Here is a 23456-nt window from a genome sequence, read left to right as displayed (position 1 = left end):
TTGTTTTTTTCCCTTCTAAATCAATTATTCGTCGACGGGGCACTATTCCCTTCATGATAGATTTTTAACTTTGACACATTCACCATGCCCAGTACTTCCTTCCCATCGAGCGTCCATAAGGGCCCGTTTGGTTGCTGGAATATAAATTAAGCATTGGCATTCAGAATGCTAGCTTTAGGATTCTGGAATTTGGAATCCAGATTATGATTAGGGGATTCAATTTGTGACCATTTGGTTCAGCAAGAATTCATTGTGGGCATACAAATGTCCTCCGTGACAAAGAGTCGTGGAGATTGTAGAGGAACACTGCAAGCGATGAATTCAATACCAAATCGATGAGAAATTTCATTGTCGTGCAGTCCGAGATGATGGATTGTTTGCTGCCATTGTTGGAGCAGGCTTCTCAAAGTGGGAGTTTTCTTGATTTTCAGGACGTTTTGCCCAAGTTTTCATTCAACATCTGCAAAGCGGCATTCGGGATGAATCTCAACTTTGTCGACCTCACTCTCTCCAAATTTGAGTTTGTAGATGTCAAGTAAGCTTTCAACGTCGGATCTAAAGACACTCTTGCCCAAGTAGTCTGTGTTGTTCATGATTTTGCGAGAGACATAATTTGAAGGAGAAATGGGGAATCAGATATCAAACCAAACTTGGTCTCAAGATTCCTCCAATTTAGTGAAGGGGGCTTTGACTACGAAGAGTCTTTGTGAGACATTGCGGTGAGTTTCGCCAACACGCAGAGATCCAACGTCTTCTCCGACATGCTTCTTCTGAGACAGCTACGGCCAAAATGAGACAAACAAACCCAAACGCATACTTGTGCAGAGAAACTCTAGATGCGTCAAAAGTTTCGAGCAGAGCAATGTGAGCGGGAAATAAAATAGGTCAGGAGGACCTCTAACAAAACTTCATTTTTATGTATTTCGTAATTCTCATTTTGGCCAAATTGGAATTAAAATGAAAATTACATCAATTCCAACTATTTAGGTGGAATACCAAATCAAGGTTTTGGGGGTTAAATGGGCATACAGAATTCTATTTTTTTACAATTCCAAATTCGATTTGACCAACCCAAATAGCGGATTAACTTTTTTTCAGAATTCCGAATGCCAATTCTAATCTAATTCCGGCAACCAAATGGGCCCTAACTTCATCGCTCTGTTATCACCAACTTCCCGTATCTTGTATGGTCTTACCCATTTGACTCTGAACTTTCTAGGTTGATTTCATCCCGCCCGTTATACTTCAATACTAACTGGCTCGGTTAAAATTTATTCAATTTTAGGTGTTTATCATACCATGCTTTGTGCCTATTCTACATCACCTCCGTGGCCCATTGTGCCTGCACTCGTCACTTATCAAGTTTATTTAAGTTACACAATCTCTCCCTCAGGTTTTCCATATCGCCCGATTTGTTCCCGAAACTCGATACCATGAATTTCGTCGACTACCACTCCTTGTCATCAATAATTGTATTCTTGATTTTAGAACCTTCACTCCGCACTGCTGAAGCTTTTATTAAACCCTTCCTCTTTGTTTCCTATGCAGACCGTGTGATGTGTTTTCCTTCCTGCCGACACCTTTCTACTATATCCCTCATTCGACATAACATTTTCTTTCTGCGTGGTCAAATGGTGGAAGCTTTCCTTTTTCTGGGTTTGTACTATATGTTCTTCCCTTTAGCTTTAATCCTAACCGCCTTTCCTTCTTCCGCTTCTCTGTATTTCTTCGGACATTCATTTCTCTCTTCTTTCTTACCTTTGTCGACCCTTAACATATTATAGCTCGGAAAGAGCTCGTAATCCTCCATTTGCCAGTGGAAAAGGCCATTCAACGAGTCTAGGTCGTCCTCACTCGACCCTCCTTCCAATCTCAATACTCCTCCATCAGGTTCCATTCGCTTCTTCCCCTCATCATCCTCTTCACCTTCGCCTTCAGAATACGACAACGCTGCCTCCTCACCTACCATTTCTCTGTGCAGGTCAATTATGAATCTTCTACCTTTGCGCTCCATTGATAGGGTATTCTTATTCTAGTCATGCATAACCTTTTCTTGTATGAGCCATCCTCGGCCCAGAATGGCATCATATCCTCTCCTCTTCAGCGAGATACCAACGAAGTCGAGCAAGAACGATTGTGTTCCGATAGTCACTAGCTGTGCCATCAGGACTCACAACAGTTTGATCCCGTGTTGGTCTGCCGTTAATAATTGGAATGTAGGTGACCACAATGTCGGCTGTCCCAACCTCTTCCAAGTATCCTCCGGTAACACATTCACACCAGACTCTCCGTCCACAATCGTGTCTGTCAAAACAGTTCCCAGAATCCCCATCTCGATGACCGTCCGGATGTGAGGGCTAGCAACATTGGATCCTCTGCACTTGCGCCACTTTCCTTCTCCCTTCTGTCCACTATACTTGTTCCACTTTCTTGCTCCCTTCCATGTTCTCCTAGTAGTTTAGCCATTGGAGCAATGTTTGTGAGTGTCGAACGAATTTGAAGCATTGAGAGCAGCAGGTCACTTACTTTGACGGGTACTTCAATTTGTAATATCTATCGTACAATGTTTTGTTCCGCGCAGTTCCTTGCGAAGGTACCAATAGTGTCCTTCAGGGATGTTCTGCATAGGGTAAATGAATTAATGCATACAGGCAATAGATAAGAATAGCAGAACTCCTTGTATTATTTGCATATGCCAAAGACATTACATTATGCTTCTGATGATGATTTACAATGATCCCGAAGGGTGAATATATACTCTCCGAAGAACCTTCCTGAAGGGGTCCATCAGCTACATAACAAGAACCTTCCCAAAAGGGCCCGTCAGCTACATAACAAGAACCTTCCCGAAGGGGCATATACCGACGACATTCATCCTGACACACACCCTGTCGGCTACACAATATCTACCGATGACAAATATTGTATTTGTGTGGCTGATCACTGGTACATAGGGGATTTGATTCCCAAACCCTCTAATTCAAATCTGTAGACTGCTGATAAAATACTGCCCCAAAAAGTCTGTTTTAAATGAATCTTTTCTCCAACAACAATCAATATTGTATTTCCCCTGTAGAATCGCCAGTGGGTAGTAATTCAAACCTGCAGGCAACTATCTCTCTGTGAGATTTTGTTCTCCTGAAGTGTAGATCTGCTGTAAAATCCCTTGCAAGAGCTTTCCTCCACAATACTGGTAAAAAAAAATGACTTCTGGATGTCAAAACCACCTCTAAAACTTTATTTATGCTTCTTCAATTTTCCCTCCAAGAGTGATTTCGAATTAGGGTTTTTTATTCATCCTTTTAACATAAAATAATGTTTTATTTCATTTTAATCCCCTCCTAGGGTTTCAACTTCATGAAAGGTCATTATTCATCACAAACTTGGCCTCCTTTTAAGTTATAAACTTAATGTCTATGGGCTTGGGCCAAATATTAAAAAACTTTATTATATCAGAAGTGTTTAAAATAATCACTTTTCTTAATATTTTATTAAGACAAGTTTTGGAAAAATTAAAATTATTTCCAATTTATTCGTAGCTCGCTCATCTGGGCCCTAATCTGAATTTTGTCTCAAGCTCATTGTCCACTGATGTTGTTTGACTATGAACTAAGTCACAGCTCTGTCCTAAAATTTAAGAACTCTCCTAAGAAATAGGAATTGTGTCATAGTGTCTAGGATGATCCCCAAGGCACTCTGGTATGTCCCTGCTAACTCCCAGTTAATCCCTAAATAATAGGGACTCCTAAAATCTAGGATACTACCCAAAACTACTCAAGTTGGCTCGCCAATCTTGATATGTCATCAAACACCCCTAAAAGGATCCCCTACACAATTTGCTAACACGGGAAATGAAGGCCAACCCAATTAGTCACTGTCATGTCTAACGACATTACAATCTGCCCTCCTTGAGATAGTTTATCCTCAAGCAACCTCAAGTCCAGATGCTGCAATACGTACTCACTATCCCATGTAGCGTCCTCCACTAGCAAATCCTTCCACTTAACCAAATATTCCCTAATAACTCTCCTCAACCTCCTCTCGCATGTATCCACAATAGCCTCAAGGACTAAAATTAGTTTCCCCTCCTCATCGAAGGGTGGCAGCATTGTAGATATGTAGAAAACATTATGCACTCAGTTGTTAGTTGTAACTCCAACTCATAAGCCACCTAACTAATCCTCCTAATAACCTTGAATGGTCCATAAAAACGTCGCTTCAGATTCTCAACTCTACTCTTCCTAAGATTGGATTATCTGTAGGCCTTCAACATGAGATATACCATATCACCCACCTCAAATGACCACTCAGCTCTACGCTAGTTGGTATGTTGTTTCTCTTGATTTTGAGCTTTTTGGATGTTCTCCTTCAATGCCCTTGTGATATACTGGCTATCCTTTAAGAGGTCCCTAGCACTAGAAATTTTGCTATCGCTAAAAAGAAACTCCAGAAAATTAGGTGCGTCATAACCATACAATGCCATAAAGGATGACATTTGTATTGACATGTGGGAGGTCATGTTCTAGCAATACTTGAATTAAAGTAACCACTAACCCATGTCTTTTGTAATGATCCTTACTAATAGGATCACTAAAACACTGATTCTTTATACAGTTGAATTTCGTCAAACACTTGGCATGTAAACTGAACTGTACTACTGAGGAAAATGTACTATGAAATTTCGTCAAACAGTTGGCAAACAAATAACTATACTGATCCTTGCTAAAAGACTACTCACAACTACCAGTGCTGAGGTAAGAAAATTCACAGTAAACTGATGTAATAACAGTGTCAATATATTTAAGTGTTCAATACAATTGCTAATTATAACTTCCAGATTCTGACAACTTTCAGACTTGCAATTGTTTGGCACTAAAAACTACTATAAGTATGCAATGCAAATAGACCTTATGGTTTGAATTGAACATTAATATTTGTCACATATGATAGACTCAGATTTGAAATATGCAGTGTAGATAATGACTGATTTCTATGAACTGTTACAGCAATGACTGACAAATTCAAACCCTTATTACAAACTTTGACAATAATCTAGCAAATACAATAGAATCAGAAGAACCTGGAATTGCAATATAAGCACTGTAGACAAAAAACCGAACTGTATGTTGCACCCAAGAAAGCTGTCCGTACCCTACTGCTGTGCCAGGCATCACTGTACCAACAGGGGCGATTTTTTATATTAATTTTTGTCTCCAAAAACCTATGCCGAATTTGGTATGAATTGGAGCACCTAGGTTCAAGGAAGACAATGCAGTTGGTTGTATGAAGTTTGGACCAGGTATGAGGGATTTGTTACCATAAATGTGCTTCCAGCTGCCCTTCGAAATTCCCAGTTCTGCAACAATTTGTGTTGATGGCAATTTAATTCACTCTTGCAAACCCTCCAATGATAAATGATGCAAAACCCTCTCCACAAGTCTCTAAAAATTGTCAATCCACAAACAAGTCTGAATACTCAATGAAGCCCAACATGGAATGGCTGAGTACCACTTCCAATGTGCAACCTTTCAGAAGGTCTTTCACTTCCTCAGTTATGCAATCTCTTGAGAGGTATCGTTCTTAAAGATTATGCCGAATATTTGCAGACTATCAAGCTCCACAAATGCTCATAGAAGATGTAGTTGAGTTATCAAATCCTACATATCCAAATGAGAGGCCAAGCCCTCTATTTATTCACTTTTCTAAGAAGTTACTAAGAACTTCTCGAAGCATCCATTATAAAATCTCATTATAATGTACTTTTATAATTAAATAGCTTTATAAAATAAAAAGTGCAACTTAACTTAAGAATTATAACATGTAGACCCCATATAAATAAAATAATATCTCCAAGAACATTATAAGCCATCCAATCACCAAATAAATGCCAAAATGACTCTCTCATCAATCCCCATCTGCCTACGAGAGTCTGTAATAGGCAAATCCACGAACAATGCCATGTCATACTAAAGAGGGGACATTACACCTTTTGCTGCCCCAATATGTATTTTGGAAGGCATCCTCCACCCATTTATTAACAACCTCTGACTGACCATCTGTTTGGGGGTGGTACCTAGTGCTTGAGGTTACCTCAATGCCACTGAGTCTAAATAACTCTATTCAAAAATATGATGTCCTTGTCACTAGCTATACTTCTCAGCAACTCATTAAGTCTGAATATCTCTCCGAGAAATAAGCTTGCAACCCACACCATTGTGTAAGTAGTGGTGATCACACAGAAGTCAACATATTTTGTCAACCTATCCACCACCACAAAAATATAATCCTTGCTTTGGGCAAGCCCATGATGAAATCCACTCCCACTTCTTGTCAAGAATGAGGAGGGGTTGCAATAATCCCACTGGAAAAGTGTGCTCTTATTTATTCTACTAACAAAAAAGACATTCTCTAACATGTTGAAGTACATCTGACTTGAGTCCTTCCCATGTAATTCTTTCTTGAACCTGTCTATTTGTTTTAAACTATCCTCAATGTCATGTCATGGGAACATCATGAAAGGCCCTCAAAATATTTTTCATCTTTAATCCGAGTACCAATAATATTTGTCCCTTGCAAATGATAAGCTCATTTAAAATAGTATATACCTATCACCCAGTACCAAACCATCTAAAATATTGGTTGCAATGTATCTGTTACATCACAATTTTTAGCCCATTTAAAATAATCATATAGCCGTCATATATTTCATGTGAATGACAGTTGGATAGTAAACTATAGTTGAATGTTATGAGTGCATGAAAAGAAAATTATGGTTGATCGTTTTGATTCACATGAAGATGAATTGTTAGTTGTTCGTCACTATTTAATTGAAAATGAATATTTATTATTTTTACAAGAAATTATAAAAATAGTTGTTAATGGTAATGGTGGTTAGTCGTTGTGAAAATTATAAAATACTTTGATTATAGTTATCTTGATTTCAAATTGAGGAATATGTTATTATCGTGTGAATATTCTTTTGAATGCAAGAGAAGACGAAGGGGGAAAAAGCATTGCTAAAGGGGATATAAGGATTGGGGCACCAAAAGTCCATCTACAGGTTATCAAGTATGGATTCTAACCATCTTGGTTAAGGATTTTACGGCTAGGCAAGCAAGAGTATACCTTGGACAACCATGAGCTACCCAGTTGGTTCTTAAAACAAGAAAATATTAAACATTTAAAATAGCATAAATTGGTTAACTTTTTATATTTGAGACCATTGATTAATCACCAAAATGTAATTCTATATATTGACACCATGCTATCTTAACATTTGTACTTGCACCTACATGTGTATATATGTGTGTGTGTGTGTGTGCATAAATCAATATATTGATACAAAGAATTACATGATTCAATTTAAACACACGCGTGCGCACGCACGCGCACACACACACATATGTATCTATATATATATATAGATACATATGTGTGTGTGTATGTATATGTGTACGTACAACTAGACGTGACATAAATAGAATGATGCCAATATATTAGAATAAAAGATCATGAGGAAAAATAACCTTTTTGCATATCTTTATTGGCTCCTATTGATGAGCGTTTAACACCTTCATATTAGCTTATATTTTTCTTTTTAAAATTTAAATTGGTGGAGTTACTTGATCAACGGTTGGCCATTCACCACCACTCTTTATTGTAATTAAGGAAAGATAAATAGCATGATGCCAATATATTAGAATAAATGATCATAAGGAAAGATAATCTTTTTGTATATCTTTATTGGCTCCTATTGATGAGCATTTAACACCTTCATATCAGCTTATATTTTTCTATTTAAAATTTAAATTGGTAGAGTTACTTGACCAATGGTTGGCCATTCACCACCACTCTTTATTGTAATTGAGAATGCGTACAGGTGATTTATTTATTACTCTCTCCGCTTCCATGGAAGCGTTCTTTCTTCTCGCATTGTTTCTAAGCTTGTATTTTGCAAGAATTCTCCCTCACAGCCTCCAGCTGAATTGCAACTTCAATAGAAAATTCATTGTGAATCCCTGCATCATAGTACAAATAACAAAGGTTGGGATCCTATCAGCTCTGTTGCCAACGGTTTCCAGCTAGCACTTCATTGCGTTGTAATTCATTGCTCTCGAGCTCCACTAGGTAGCACATCAACCAACTACAAGTTATGCAACTATTGCTCATGTTAAATCGCCATATATTCTCCATTCATTATTGATTCGAATGTTGCAAACAATGGTGTAGTTCAGTTTGTCGTATTGACGTTGTTCATCTTTGATAATGATTGAAGCAACAACGGTCGTATTAAAAGGCTATAGAATGTTGCCTAAAGAACTGTTATGAAATTATGAACCTCTTTTTGATGCCATGCTTATACAGTATTGCCAATAATACAGACCCCGCAAATATCATAAAATGATTTGTAATCACTGTAAAGGTTTCCATGATCATTTTTTTTCTCTTGGCATATCTTGTGTATGAATATCTTATAAGCAAGCACCGATATGCTGCATTGCATGATAAATCGATCTGACTTATACAGAGGTATTGACCATATACCTCTCAGATAAGATCATCCTGCATGATAGGAATACTGAACTGCTAAATTTGATACTTGCATTGTACATGATTTTGGGATCTCCTAGGATACACCCAAGACCAGAAGGGTCAAGCTTTAATGGGTGGGGAGGAGAAGCATACCTGCAAGAACAAACGGAAGTCAATAAAAAGAAAGTAATTGAATGATATAACTATATATACTGAGTCAGCTCATGATTGTCCAAAATTATATTTCTTGTTGTTAAGTCAAGCAATGGGTGATTGGGTATAATAGTAGCCCACTGAAATCCTTGGCCAAGGTAGGTTAGTGGCATGCTTGTCACAACGATCACTAGAGGTTAGAGTGCTAGCTGACAGAGGGAGGCTGATGGAGGATGTCCACTACCTTGTTTGCTACATAGACAACACTCAAACATCAGAATGCTCGAGTGGCAGGACCATGGTGCCCCAAGCCTATCCCCAGGGTAGGGAGGGTCTTTCTCGATTGAGATTGTGTGGGGATAGTTAAGGTCCATGGTTCGAAGGTTAAGCCCATGTCAATGCTTCTCCTCTTCTCCAAATGTCGAGGCTTGATCAACACAGTCACCGTCTTCTACGTCATATATGGTACTTGTTCTTTGTACATTTCATTATCTTAATTTAGAATTATGATTGGTATATATATATGGTTATGATATCTTGAGGAAAATAAAGAGAAGTTAGTTATGGAAGTTATAGAAGTTTCACTTTCATGTGAACTTGAATAGTTCGATGTTATATTCTGTTTTTATTTAATTATTCTTGTAAAATGTAATCACTTGATAATTTTTCCTTTTCAAATGAAGAACGAATGTAACTACCTTTTTGTCACTTTGTTATGAAATCTAGATTTAATTTAGAATATGGTACTTTATTAGGCTTAGGAAAATGGCATGTTACATATGGTATCAGAGCGTTGGGTTCAACTCTAAACCTTGGGCTCATCACTTAACAACTCTGGGAAAACTGAAAATTGTAGATTTAAATGTCAACAGGATGTACACCCAAATGACTCCCCGCAAGAAACCCCAGCATCTCATATACTTTTATCTGATAAAGAACACGTTGAAGCATAACTACTCCTAGTGGTCCAAGCCTGAGGCCTTTCATGTGAACTTGAATAGTTCGATGTTGCATTCTGTTTTTATTTAATTATTCTTGTAAAATGTAATCACTTGATAATTTTTCCTTTTCAAATGAAGAACAAATGTAACTACCTTTTTGTCACTTTCTTATGAAATCTAGATTTACTTTAGAATATGGTACTTTATTAGGCTTAGGAAAATGGCATGTTACATATGGTATCAAAGCATTGGGTTCAACTCTAAACCTTGGGTTCATCACTTAACAACTTTGGGAAAACTGAAAATTGTAGATTTAAATGTCAACAGGATGTACACCCCAATGACTCCCTGCAAGAAACCCTAGCATCCCATATACATTTATCTGATAAAGAACATGCTGAAGCATAACTAATCCTGCTGGTTCAAGCCTAAGGATGATGAAACCTTAGCACAGGCATTGTAACGAATTAAGAAAGAGAGTCAGATGGACTCCTACCAGAAAGGCAATATTTAGAAATAAACTTATTGAGGCATGGAATTCCAAGCAAACCGATTCCCTTATGATTTTTTGTAAACCATGTATGAGGCAGGATAAGCCCAAGAATGAAACTGAACAAAATAACCGAGAATAGGGTATCTGATCTGTATTTACATATTCCTTTTGTTGTGTCCTCAGAAGAGAAAAAATTTGTAAATAAAGTCATTGCAGTTGCAAACAGCAATTTTGATAAGCATAATTAAATAAGCAATTAGCAATACATCTTTTGTTGTCTTTGCATCTTTTTGAGCAATCAAATACTTCTAAATGTTAGCATGATATTGATTTAGAAACATTTGTACATTATAGGAAACTCTAAAACAAAAACTTAGAAACATGGCGAATAATGGAAATACTGTAGACAATAAGGTGACTAGTGGTCCCAATCCCCAAAGCTCCTCGAATCTATAGCTCCAAGTTTTGCAAGATACGCAAACGAAATTGGAAAACATGGAAAAGAAAATGAATGACATGGCAGCCCAGATTGAGCGAGGTAAAGAGGAGACTCACTGCTCACTTCTACGTAGAGCCAAATCTAAGCATTTTGGCCACAATAAAAGGAGTACTCAAGCCTCACCTGCCCAAACTAAGAAACAGAAGAAACAAGAGATAGTTAGTGACTTGTCCTCATTTATTAAAAAGATTAAAACACCTAGGTTCTCGGGATGTGAATAGGAGAGGATGTAGAGGCCTGGTTGACTGAGATGGAACAATATTTCAAAATCAAGAGTTTCTCCCAAACTTCTAAAGCAGTATGGGGATATATCATCTCTCTGGTGAAGCAGCTACTTAGTGGGGAAACACCAAGATAGAGCTTAACATTAAGACAGCTGATATCACATGGGACAAGTTCATCTCTATTTTCAAAAATAGATGGTTGTCCCAGAGCTTTTATGATTAGAAACCGTTATATTTCCAAAACCTAAGCAAGGGGATTTGACTATACACAAATACTAGAAAAAGTTCACCTGAGTACTGAAGTATGCAAGACAAGAACTTGAAGGTTAGGAAGTTTGTTATGGGGCTGAATAATAGAATTGGGAGAGCGGTAGTTGTCCTTGCTCCATGAACTATAGAGGAAGCTCTCAAAAGAGCTGTCAAACAAGAACACAAAATAAGAAGGGATGACTCTATCCGAGATAATAAGAGAAAAACTAGCCGAAAGACTGAAAGTTCAGATACAGGGTTGTTGATATTTAATAACTTCAGCTGGATAAACCTATTATATATGTGCTTTTTATATTTGAGATATAAGGTTATTGTTATATGAGAAAAATTAATATAATATATATACACATATATGATTAAATTTGTTATTATATTAATTATCTGATTAGTGAATAGACATGTCCTATGAAGAGACATGTCTATTCATGGCCTATTCTCTATACATAAGTCTAAGAGGATGTTGCATTTGGAACACACATACCAAATATATGGCAATGCTTAGTACATTTGCAGTGATCCCAAAAAACCCAACATGGTATCAGAGCCAACTACAAATGTATGAAAGAGAAGGTCAAAAATGAAATTATCAAGAGTGCAATGATTTATAATCATATCTTACAATATAACTTTCTCCTGCCACATTATTAAAGACTTTGTCCTATCACATTATAAATGGGGCAATGATAAGCCAAACTCCGAGCGATCAATCTAAAAATTATCGAAATAACGATCTTTAATAAAATAAGAGATGAATATATATAAAAACGGAAGGAGACAGGAGAATTCTCATCGTTGGAGACTCACTTATGCAAAGGTTGAATGAATCATGGGCAGAAGTAAGTTTGTCAACTTTTAATACCATTACATTTTACAAAACTTGCCCAGTTGGCCTTCAAACTTTCACATGCTTGGCAAAACACAAAACTATTTCATGCTAACTTAGGGTTAACATCTAGGATGTCATCCCTAATTAGTTAAGTAATTGTTTGTATCCAAAATTATTCCTTAACCCGTAATTACCAAATTACTGTTGTGCTCTATTTTGCTCTATTCACTGTCTTTACTGGTGAAACTATTATATATGAAGTCGTATTGTCCGTACCATACTGCACTCTTGCACAAATCATCATGACACTATTCTATCTGTCCTTAACTGCGCACATGCCAATTGTCACTCGATCATCCGTACAAAACAAAATTGTTCCTGTGTTGCCAATGAACCTATTTGATACTTAAACAATTTTTTGTTCTAACTATGAAATACTTATATGTACATTGTGTTTTCTTTTCCTGAGATATATGTTGCCATAAATGACAACTCTAACTTGTCCTACTTAGCCATATTGCCAATAGATAGATCATATTTTGCATAGTGGATGTTCATATGGTAAGCATTATGAGAATGTGCGTGCACATACCTTATGAACATTTTGAATACATGGTGAATGTTATGCAAATTGATGTTCAAGAGGCCATTACACAGAGTACTTGGTGAATGTCAAAAGAGTTGACATTCAAGACGCCATTACTCACAGTACTTGGTGAATGCCTTGCAACTCAACATTCAAGATGCCATTGCTCAAAGAGTACGTGGTGAATGTCAAATGAGTTGACATTCAAGAGGCCATTACTCCCAATATTTTTATATTACATTGAGGTAATATATGGTCATAGGTTTATCCTCCCTAGCTAAGAGGGAGTGTTGATGTTTTGTAGCTTCACTCAGATAAATTGTAGCAAAGATATGTATATATATAGTATACATAAGATGTATATATATATATATATATATATATTAGAGATATTATAATAACTATACTTATTTTCATTATGCTAATGAATAGACATATCCCATAAGGGGCATGTATATAGTATACATAAGATGTATATATATATATTAGAGATATTATAATAACTATACTTATTTTCATTATGCTAATGAATAGACATATCCCATAAGGGGCATGTCTATTCTTAAATCAACTCTCTTGTAAATATAAGAGGAGGTTGTAGTTGGAAAAGAGATACCAATTAGGCAGTGCTATTACATCTGCAAGCGATCCTCAAAATATAACAATTACCACTTTTGGTCAGAAATGAGATGCATTGGTATGCATCAGTCCAAGGTACTTCACAAAAATATTTTTCTTCTTGGACTGATGTAATGAGATTGCACCTAAAGGGGAGTAGTAAGTAAAGAGTCTTATATTAGCCAAGTTTGGTGATTAGAGCATGATAAGATAAGCTTTTGAGATACATTATTGGATATTTGTCTTGCAAATATGTATCTTTGTCATTGGCATCAAATGGGGAGAGATAAAAATGTGAATAATGGATCCGTGTTAAGGAAAGATGAGTATACCAATATATATCCAAGGGGGAGAATATTGTATGATGGACAAAAGAGTATGTAATGCGTATGGGACAAAGGGGGGGAGATTGTTCCTCTAGAAAAGAAAATTGTTCGACTTTGAAGATAAGAAGTATTGTGGTATTTGTTTGATCTTTGACATTGATATGGTTTTTCACATCATAAGTTGCCACCATGCCAAAGGGCAAGATTGTTGGACACTTGAACAACTATGTGCATTCATGTATTTGAGAGGTGTTATCATTGATGTCAACATATTTCTCTGTTTAGACAGTGTTGCAAAAGTCGCAAGAATATTTTGTGGAAAGAATGGATTGGTGTAACTATTGTGTTGACAATCATGTCTTGCAAAGGAATAGGGATGTTAAGGACTATTTGTAGTTGTCTCATGTCAACTAGCGAAGGATCGCATAAAGGTATGAGTGAGTTACAATCAATTTATCAAAAGGTTAGTATCACTGTATTGAGGAAGAGTTCAAGAACAGACAGAGAAACAGTGTTTGGATTGGTGAGCATCGATGCGACACAATTATTTAATATGAAGGTTGTGGCATGTTCACAACTTGTTTGTGAGTCCCTAATTCGATTTGTTCATGATGATGAGGACTGCAGTCATGTTTCTAGAATGACAAAGTTGGAGAATACATAAAGAACATTGTTCTTGGTCAACTTGATGGTGTAGCATGTTGCAATGGATCCTAACATAATTGATTGAGTTGCTACATGTTTATTTAAGGATGTTATTATGGATCGTTACTATGTCTTGGCAGACATTCAATGGATCACTTCATAATATGAATTGTCATGAATAAATATTCTTGTAATTAAATGTTTAGTAAGGCCGGCCTTTTTGTTTGTACAAGGTTGATGAATTGTATAAAGGAATGTAATCATTTATAGTTGCGTACTGTTTGAGGAGTGTGTGTGTATGTATGCCATGTATTGGTGACTGTGAAAAGGTACAAGTGGAATCTAATGTACTTCATCGGAACTGATCAAGCATGTTGAAGATGTTACCAGCCAGTTCATAACTTGTGGATTGTTGTCCAAATGTTTTGTAAGGAAGTGATCCTTCCTTTGAGCAGTGAACTCTAGGCAGTGCACCTAAATGCATGTGCATTCCCCATTGTAATATGTTATACTTTAATAGAGTATAGTTTACTATGGGTTTTAGCCCCATCGTGGTTTTTCCCCTAACAAGGTTTTCATGCTAAAATCTTGGTGTCATGTATTCATGTGACGTTGTGGATATGTGTTTACATGCTTAACATTCTAAATATAAGGTTTAAAGGTTTACTTCTGCAAGTTGGTTAAATTTTATGTGGGTACAACACAACTTATTCAGCTCCCCCCCCCCCCCCACCTCAACTTCTCAATTGTATGGTGCTACTATATTTTCATCAATTTCACCTTCCCAAAGAAGGCTTGCTACTGCCAAGACATTAAATGTTGCCTCCATCTGTATTGCAATTCCAAGAGTCGAGGTACAGACCAATCAATTCCTTCTTTTTGAAGCTGACTTCGTCATTTAAAGACCATCAAAAAGAACCCCCATCCCATCACACGCTTAGAAACATTTAACATTTACTACCTTCGTCATACCTTGTTAATGTAACCATCTTTTGTCCAATTTACAATAATCTTCAAGTGTAAAGTGGAGATTATGGAAATCATCCTTATGTACTTCTCTCACCACCAATGTCAGTGACCATTTTGATAGTTTATCCACCACCTTATTTCCCTACATTTCAATATGGGAAATTTTAAAGTTTTAAAAAAAAGACAATTATTTTTTAATCGCATTAATATACTTTATAATTGCCATGCTTTAAACGATCTGCATTTATTGCTTTAACAATACATCTTCTGCCCATCTTAATTGCTTGTAAAACTGCTAGAGTCTAAGCAATTCGATACTCAAATTGTTACCTTCACTATCTCTTACAACACATCCAACACTCAATGGCCCCACATTGCATTTTGAGGCCCCATCAAAGTTTATTTTGATCCATCCTTCCTCAAGTTTGCTCCATTTAATGACATCTTTATCTACCATTACTAGTTGAACCCAACTCTACACATTAATGGACGTTTATATTTCATATATTATATTTATATATTTTAAATTAAGATGTTTTTATACTTTATCTATTATATTTAAGTATTTTATAATCAATAAATATGTTTGCCTACCAACACAAGTTCAATTACAGGTTGAGACATGATATTTGCTCTTTAATCTTCAATGCTAATGGAACTGTATACTCAAATGCCAATATTTTTGTCATGCAACCACCCCAAATGTCTCATGCACCTCCCATTAGAGATAGAAATATTCACAAGAACACACTCCAGTATTCAAGACTTCTAGGAAATAGGAATCAATAGTAAAGAGAGATTTTTCAAAAATTGTTGCAAAAGACGATTCCAAATCCATTGTTATTTCATGGTGAATGTTTGTGATGTTTTGGAGTGTTGCATGGTTTCTATATTTCTAAATTAGTTAATTGTTGTTTAAGTTGAGTGGAAGTTCTTAACTGGTGAAACTTTAAGTTCATTTATTGTTATTGTTGATGCATGGTGAAACTTTAATCATGCCTTTTACTACTAGTTGATTGCAAGTAACAGTGCATACTTAGACTGAATTTCATTTCAATTGCTTATGAACTCATTGATTTGAATTCTTTATGGTTTAGATGTGTATGAGAAATTTGAAAATCATCCATGCACGTTTAGAAGATAGCACCTTCTCCTGTTTTTGTTTAAGTTAGTGACGCAAGGATTGCTTTAGTTTCACCAAATCATCAATAGTCTCTTGCATTGGTAGGATTGAAGATAGAAGTATAGTTTAGATTCCTACACTCACATCCCATTTGCACTTTTTTCTAATCATAATTAGGATTAGTTGAAGAGATCAAATTGCCAAATCATTTGCATTTATAAAGTTGATATTCCATTGAATGAATAGTCTAAGACCCTTTGTGAGCACCAGAAAATCACATCATAAAACTAAGCTGTGTCCAACTGAGAATCCTTCGTCCACACTGTCAACCCTTGGGTCACTTCACTTGATCACACAATCATTTACATTGTTTAGCATTTGGAATGTCCTTGTTCAAGAGATGATTGAGTATTTAGTATTTTCTCTTGCACATTGGGGTGGTCACAAAACTCACATAATCACTACTCTTGGGCAACAATCGCCATGTTCCTCGTACCTAGCTACCCGTCTGATTTCTGCAGGTATAATATAGCTACCCTTGCACAATGCAATGAGACTAGTGACAATTGACGAGTGTTTGTGCATTCTAGTTATCCGTAGCAGTTGCAGACAAGTGTATGAGTAAAATAATAAACATATTTAACGTTGCCAGTCAATGTATTATTATTATTATTGCAATGACATTTTAATGGAATTGGAATTTTATTATTTAATTTGACTTTTATATTCTAAAGTTTATTGTATGTTTAACATAAGAAGGTTTTAATATATTTTTGTTGTTGTTGTTTTTATGAATGAGCCTATTTTATTATGAAAGGCTCATTTTCCTTTTAACATTTATTCCAAAATTATGGGCTTGGAGTTTTTACTTTGGCTGAAAGTGAAAATCAGTTGCATTGAGAGATCGAAGAAGAGAGATTTTCTGGGTATTTATTCTTTGGATTTCTATTCTCGGATTCTACTTAAAGTTTTATGGCTTCTTATGGAGGGGTTTGCAACTTCTTCAAATTTGTAACTCTTGCTTAGTGGAGGTAGAAATTCTCTCTTTACTCTTTTGTCCTTCAATTTTCTCAGATTTTCAGTTTGGTTTTTTAATGGTTTTGGTCTGGGCAGTTTTATGCCCAATTTAGGGTGATTTGCCAATTGGTAATGTTCTTGTGTGAAATGACCATGAATCCGATATTGTAATAATGGTTCATGTGCTTTGTGTACAGTTATGTGGTAATAATGAAATGGCACATTGAAATCCATACCAAGAATGATGTGGATCAAGGCTCTTGGCATGGAGCCAAAGGACCATATGCAATGAACATTGTCAACAAGTCTAAAGTGTGAAATTGATCAATGCAATAAGAACTCCATGTTGTGCCATTATATTTATAACTTTGAGTCATGAACTTGGCTTGGATGTACAGCCTAACTCGGGGAGTGGCTCTCAATGGGGATGTCGCAACACAAAGGGGTTGTTGGGAAAGCCAATTGAAGAGTTGCTTAGTATAAGTGATAATAAGATTAATCTTAAAAAAAGGGTCAAACAAATATAATCAAGTTAAAATCGATTCCTCATGCATGCCTTTAGTACTCTCTTAGGTTAAGGACGAATTGATAAAGTGCCTTTATTCCAACAAGTTAAGCCTCCTTGTCTCCATGAGAGGACTGCTTGACTCCACATGAGTTATTTTGGAGATTGTGACACTCTTGTTTCCAAACTCTTCACCCATGCACTATTTAGGTCTAAGTAGTGACCCTATAAGATTTGGTATAATCGGTTATCCCTTGCATGATTTTGTATTTATTTCCCTTGGTGTTGTTCCTTGTGTTAAATACTTGAATATGTCTTTAATGTGTGTGTCTTAATGCATGGTTGTTTACATTAGTGTTTGAGCCATATGGTTATCTTTGCAAGCATGGCGAGGTGAGCCTAAGGTAACATGTGGTAAGATAGCATGACCAACCACCATTGGGGACTAGTGTACAGGGATCAAGTGGTCCCAAATTGTGCTTCATCTTCATCTTGCACTTGTGCCATTTTGTTGATTGTTTACATGCTATGGTAATGCACTGGTATTACAAGGTAATAAGATGAATAGAACCCCGTAGAAGAGTAATGCGTTCATAGTAGATTAGCATGCATTTTCATTAGTGTAATCAAGTCTAGTTTTAAGCTACTATATCTTAATGTGCAAGTCAGATTCTTGAATCGATGTTTACAAGTGTCATTTGACGTTTGAGTTGATTGGCATCTCCAGTTACCAACCGGCATCTCTGCCTTGTTTAGTAGAAACATTGATACTAGTTCATGGATTGAACGCGGGGTTGGATTAGTAGATGACGAGTTCTCTTAAGGTCATTCTTGCTCATATGCTTGGCAGTAATGTGAGAATTTCATGATTGGTCCTTTTATAAGTAAAGCATTTTGGTGGTTCAGTAAATCTAGTATTGAATATCGTAGAACCCTTGAAAACATTTGATAGCCTTTCGCTTGTGACTAATGCAAAATGTTCCATTGTTCCACTTCTTGAGTTGTGTTAATGTTGTTTAGGTTTGATCAAAACATAAAAATGTTCAATCTCAATTAGCGTGTGCTTCGTCCATTGTTATGACAGTTCCTTAGTGGGGTGTTATATCTATATACTCTATTGGTGAAAGTGTTGTCATTTTTCATATCGTTAGCTGCCCTTCATACCAAAATTTAATTAACTATATTATTTTGCTAGCATTACCTTATGAATATTGCTAGCATTGCTTTCATCGTGTTATTAACTGCATCAACTTTAATGAGGGATCGATGTGGATCAAGCCTCTTGGCATAGAGCCAAAGGAGCATATGCCAAAAGTATTGTCAACGAGTCTAAAGTAAGAAATCAATCAATGCAATTGAGAACTCCATCTCGTGCCATCATATTTATAACTTTGAGTCGTGAACTTGGCTTGGGTGTAGAGCCTAACTTGGGGAGTGGCCCTCAATTGGTATGTCGCAGCACAAAGGGGTTGTTAAAGAAGCCAATTGAAGAGTTGCTTAGTGTAAGTGATAACAGGATTTATCTAATAAAATTTAAGGGTCAAACAAATATAATCAGGATTAAATCAATTCCTTGTGCATGCCTTTAGTGCTCTCTTAGGCTAAGGACACATTGAGGAGTGCCTAATACTCTAACAAGTTAAGCCTCCCCGTCTCCATGAGAGGACTGCTTAGCTCCACATGAGTCATTTTGAAGATTGTGATGACACTCTTGTTTCCAGAGTCTTCACACATGCCCTATTTAGGTATGAGTAGTGACCCTATAAGATTTGGTGTAATCGGTTATCCCTTGCATGATTTTGTATTTATTTTCCTTGGTGGTTGTTCCTTGTGTTAAATGCTTGAATATGCCTTGAATGTTTGTGTGTCTTGATGCATGGTTGTTTACAGTAGTGTTTGGGCCATATGGTTATCTCTGCAAGCATGGCGAGATGAGCCTAAGGGTAACAAGTAGTAGGGTGGCATGACTAACCACCATTGGGACTGGTGTACAGGGGTCAAGTGGTCCCAAAATTGTGCTTCATCTTCATCTTGCGCTTGTGTCATTTTGTTGATTGTTTACATGCTATGGTAATGCATTGTTATTAACTGCATCAACTTTTATGATATGGACATTGATTTATGCTTTAATTGTCTAGTCGATAATTTTAGTATGCTGCAATTTGTGACGTTCTCATGGGAGCAGGACACTATTGTAAACTTATCAATTGCCCACTGGACGAGTCAAGTTGCTTTCACTTAAACAGTGCAATGATAAATCTATTTAGCAACACAATTATGATTATGATGTTCAACATGTTGACACAACAATCTCATACAAGTGATTTGTCTGTAAGTATTATTCTATGTGAAAGGTGGTTGTGTGTATGCATGTGATTGGTTTAGCATTTTATAATAGTGGCTTGGCTATATATTACCATAATGAATTTATACATATGTTGCTAAATGGAGTGTGCAAGATTACAAGATTAACAGAATGTGAAAACAAAGAATTGTCAAGAGCAAATTCATGTCTTATTCCACACTATGGACAGACAAGATGATTTATCATGTACTAAACTATGATACTTTGTAGTCTTGGCCATATGTGGCTAAGACCCCTTGTTCTAACCATATATTATAATCGTAAAGTGTTTACCAGTAGTTTTTATTTTAATTCGTTGGTGAGAATGTATTTATTATCATCTTTTCTGGACCTTGGATTTGGAATTTTGGAGAATTTTAAATTTGTCCAGTACTACTTTTATGTGTTTACAAGTTGTGGACCCATGGATAGGTACTTTTGGAAGTGACCTGTAATGTTTTGGAAGGTACACCATATCTATCAAATTCTTGAGAAGTGCATAGGCAGAGTGTGCTTCTGGGTATTGAGAACAAGTACCTCAAGTCACTCAATCCTTCCAATTAACATTAGTTAGTGGTGTACACTTAACCCGTCTTGCATTGGGGAGACGAACAAAAGTGAGTTCATATAGGTTGGGTATGGATCCTTTTTACTTGTGTAGGATGGTCTTTAGACTCTAATGCTAGTAAGAGATTGAACCTTCAGAATTCTGGGATGTCATGTGGCTCCATCCCTTTGGTTGGGAAAACATGATATGGCAGTCATTTTTATACACTTTCCTTTGACTTTGAAAGGGTGCTTTTCATTCTGTACAAATGCTTGTTGGGTTTACGAGCTCTTTTCTTGGGTGACCTTGACTATTGGAGGTTTTGAAGTCTTAAAAAAGGTTTTTCTTCACCATTTTGAAATGGTTGATGTGCAAGGTAGGCTTCCTACTTCTTTTCTAGTTCTCAACTATGTTTTTCATGCTTTGGAAGTAAAACTGAAAAGAATATTCACCCTTTTTGTCTATGTTGTTTATGTTTCTGTGGTTTTGTTATCCCCTCCATATACTCTGAGCTTACTACTAGAAGTAAAATAGTTTTTTTGGAATATAAGGCCTTACAAATATATTTTTAACATTTATTGATTTATTATCCATGTAATAGACATTATCTGAATGTGAATCAAACCTATGATCAGTCTGATGCAATGAAGGCTATTTGCAGACTTGAGGTATACTAATACTTAGTTTGTTTTGCTGATGATAATCAGATAAGTGTGGGTCTGAATTGCAATTATATTGCAGACTGTATAACAAATCTGGATGCATGAAACTTGAACTCTGATATTGCTGATCTGTAGAGTCTAATGCATTTATGTATTTCGATGATCTTCTCTTTGTGATCGGTCAACTAATATAATATCTCCAAAAGCCATAAGGGGGAACGGTTACGACTGTTCAAGCATATTTCTCTTAGAAGAGACACGAAGGCAAAGTCTAATATGTTAACAAACCCGATTGGGTATCATTAATTATTTAACCTTATGCAAATGCACCCAATGGTTATCGGACCTGATTATATGCTAAACAAATATCACTAACAACCTCCAATCTGACATGAGTGATGGATATTTCACTTGATCCATTCTGTAGCACACATGATTGATATTGATCAGGGATTTTCAGCCTGATCAAACAGCCCGATCCAAGAGATAGATAAATCTGATCGCTCAGATTTTCATATTTGGAGTGATATGGATATATCAGTTTAATTGCAGGATGATGTCACAGAGAAACATGGCAAGTAAATTTTAATGTCTATGCATATGTGTGTGTATGCATGTATATCAGTTCACATGGTGAACTGGTATACATACATGCACACATGTGCATACAGTTGCCAATGTTGGCATATCCTTGGATTCTGACCGACGCTATCATATCTTAACACATTAAGACACGAAAAGTGAGGTTAGCACGATTAAAAAGAAAATTTTAAAATGCGAGACTGAGTTCAAGTTGGCGCATAATGACTGCAAAGTTGGAGCACTTGAGCAAACAAGTGCTGAAAGGAACTAAAGGCAGTGAGGTTTGGTCCAATGGAGGGAGCTAACTAAAATCTCTCCGCGAATACTGCTAGGGAATACTAAAAATCGTTTCTAAAGAGGACAGAACAAGAATTAAATTTCTTTCAATATTCATGCAAGCTGCCACATGGAAATTAAAAGCCCCTCTGCAGCACAACTTCAAGTTTACGTCTATATACGTGAGGCTACTACTTTACAATGAAATTTTCACTTTATTCCTGTAGTCTTTAAATTCAATGGGACGAGAAAAAATAAATGACAATTGTGATATGGCGGGTTTACAATCAGAAAGAACAAGCAATTACTCGTAAAAAATTCAATTGCAAAACAAGGGGCGAGCCCTGATTCTTTAAAGCACCAAAATAGAGGTAAATGTGTATAACAAATTGACGAAACTAACCTGAGAGACGTGAGCTGTACCCACCAAATAAACATCACAAAGTCCTCCAGGCGCCGTGGACTCGCACTGCAAAACCACCAACCTATTCCAGTATTCTTCTGGTAATTGGTGTGCAGCTTCCTCAAAACCGCCCGTGGTTTCCTCAAAACCGCCACATTGAACATTCTCCAATGGAAAATTTGAGTGTTCAGAGTTGCCAACTGGAACTGCGGCATCATCTGGGGTTTCAATAGAATTGCTTACAACTGACGGGGGTAATTTCGTGTCGGGGCTATGCTCTGCACTGGGAGCTGGATGTTGTTGAAGGTCGATCTCATGGAGAACATCTGTTTTACTCACTTTAACGAAGTCATCTGCTGCCCCGCTCTCCTCTTCTACTTCTGTTTTACCGATCTCGTCAGTTTCATTGTTGTTAAGAGTAGAATTATCCATTGAGCGATCTGGATCCATTAATCTAATTTGCAGAGCATGGAGCACAAATGACGATTTGGAAAGAATAGCCTAGGCAGATCCGCTATTACTTATAATAAGCTTGGACAGAAAATAGAAATAGACAGCGTTACCATTTCTTTTTAATTTTTTCCTATTAAAAAAGTTGCGGGAAACTAATTAATATTAATGATTATTCAAAAATAAGTTTCTTATTTACTTAAGGGAAATACTAAGCACAATGTCTCAAATCGATCCAACAAAGGGTTGAACTTTGCCCCACTACATTGTTGGACCTTTAAACCTTGGTGAATGGTCTCAATATTACATATTATTATTTTTATCTGTCTAGTTATAACCAAGTTAGTTTCCATAAAATGTCTTGTATTTTTGTAAATATACAATTGAGAATGATGGGTTGATTATAATAGATAATTTTCTTCATTATTTCTTAACATTTGAACTGAGTTTTATGCAAATATCATT

The 23456-nt window shown here is 36.4% G+C and overlaps 1 protein-coding gene across 1 annotated transcript in view; it reads right to left on the bottom strand.

The window, feature by feature from the left end:
• Positions 1-23126, bottom strand: part of LOC149561758 (uncharacterized) — a 207479-nt gene extending 184353 nt beyond the window's left edge. The window contains exon 1 of the mRNA XM_089825305.1: positions 22542-23126. Within this exon, the coding sequence (XP_089681431.1) occupies positions 22542-22991 (450 nt within the window). The 5' untranslated portion in view covers positions 22992-23126. The remainder of the gene's footprint in view (positions 1-22541) is intronic.
• Positions 23127-23456: the final 330 nt, after the last annotated feature.

Source organism: Cupressus sempervirens, chromosome 4 (assembly GCF_028749045.1).
Source record: "Cupressus sempervirens isolate cs-2001-9-10 chromosome 4, ASM2874904v1, whole genome shotgun sequence".
Lineage (NCBI taxonomy): Eukaryota > Viridiplantae > Streptophyta > Pinopsida > Cupressales > Cupressaceae > Cupressus > Cupressus sempervirens.
Note: the sequence above shows the minus strand (reverse complement) of the source record. Positions and strands in the feature narration are given on the sequence as shown.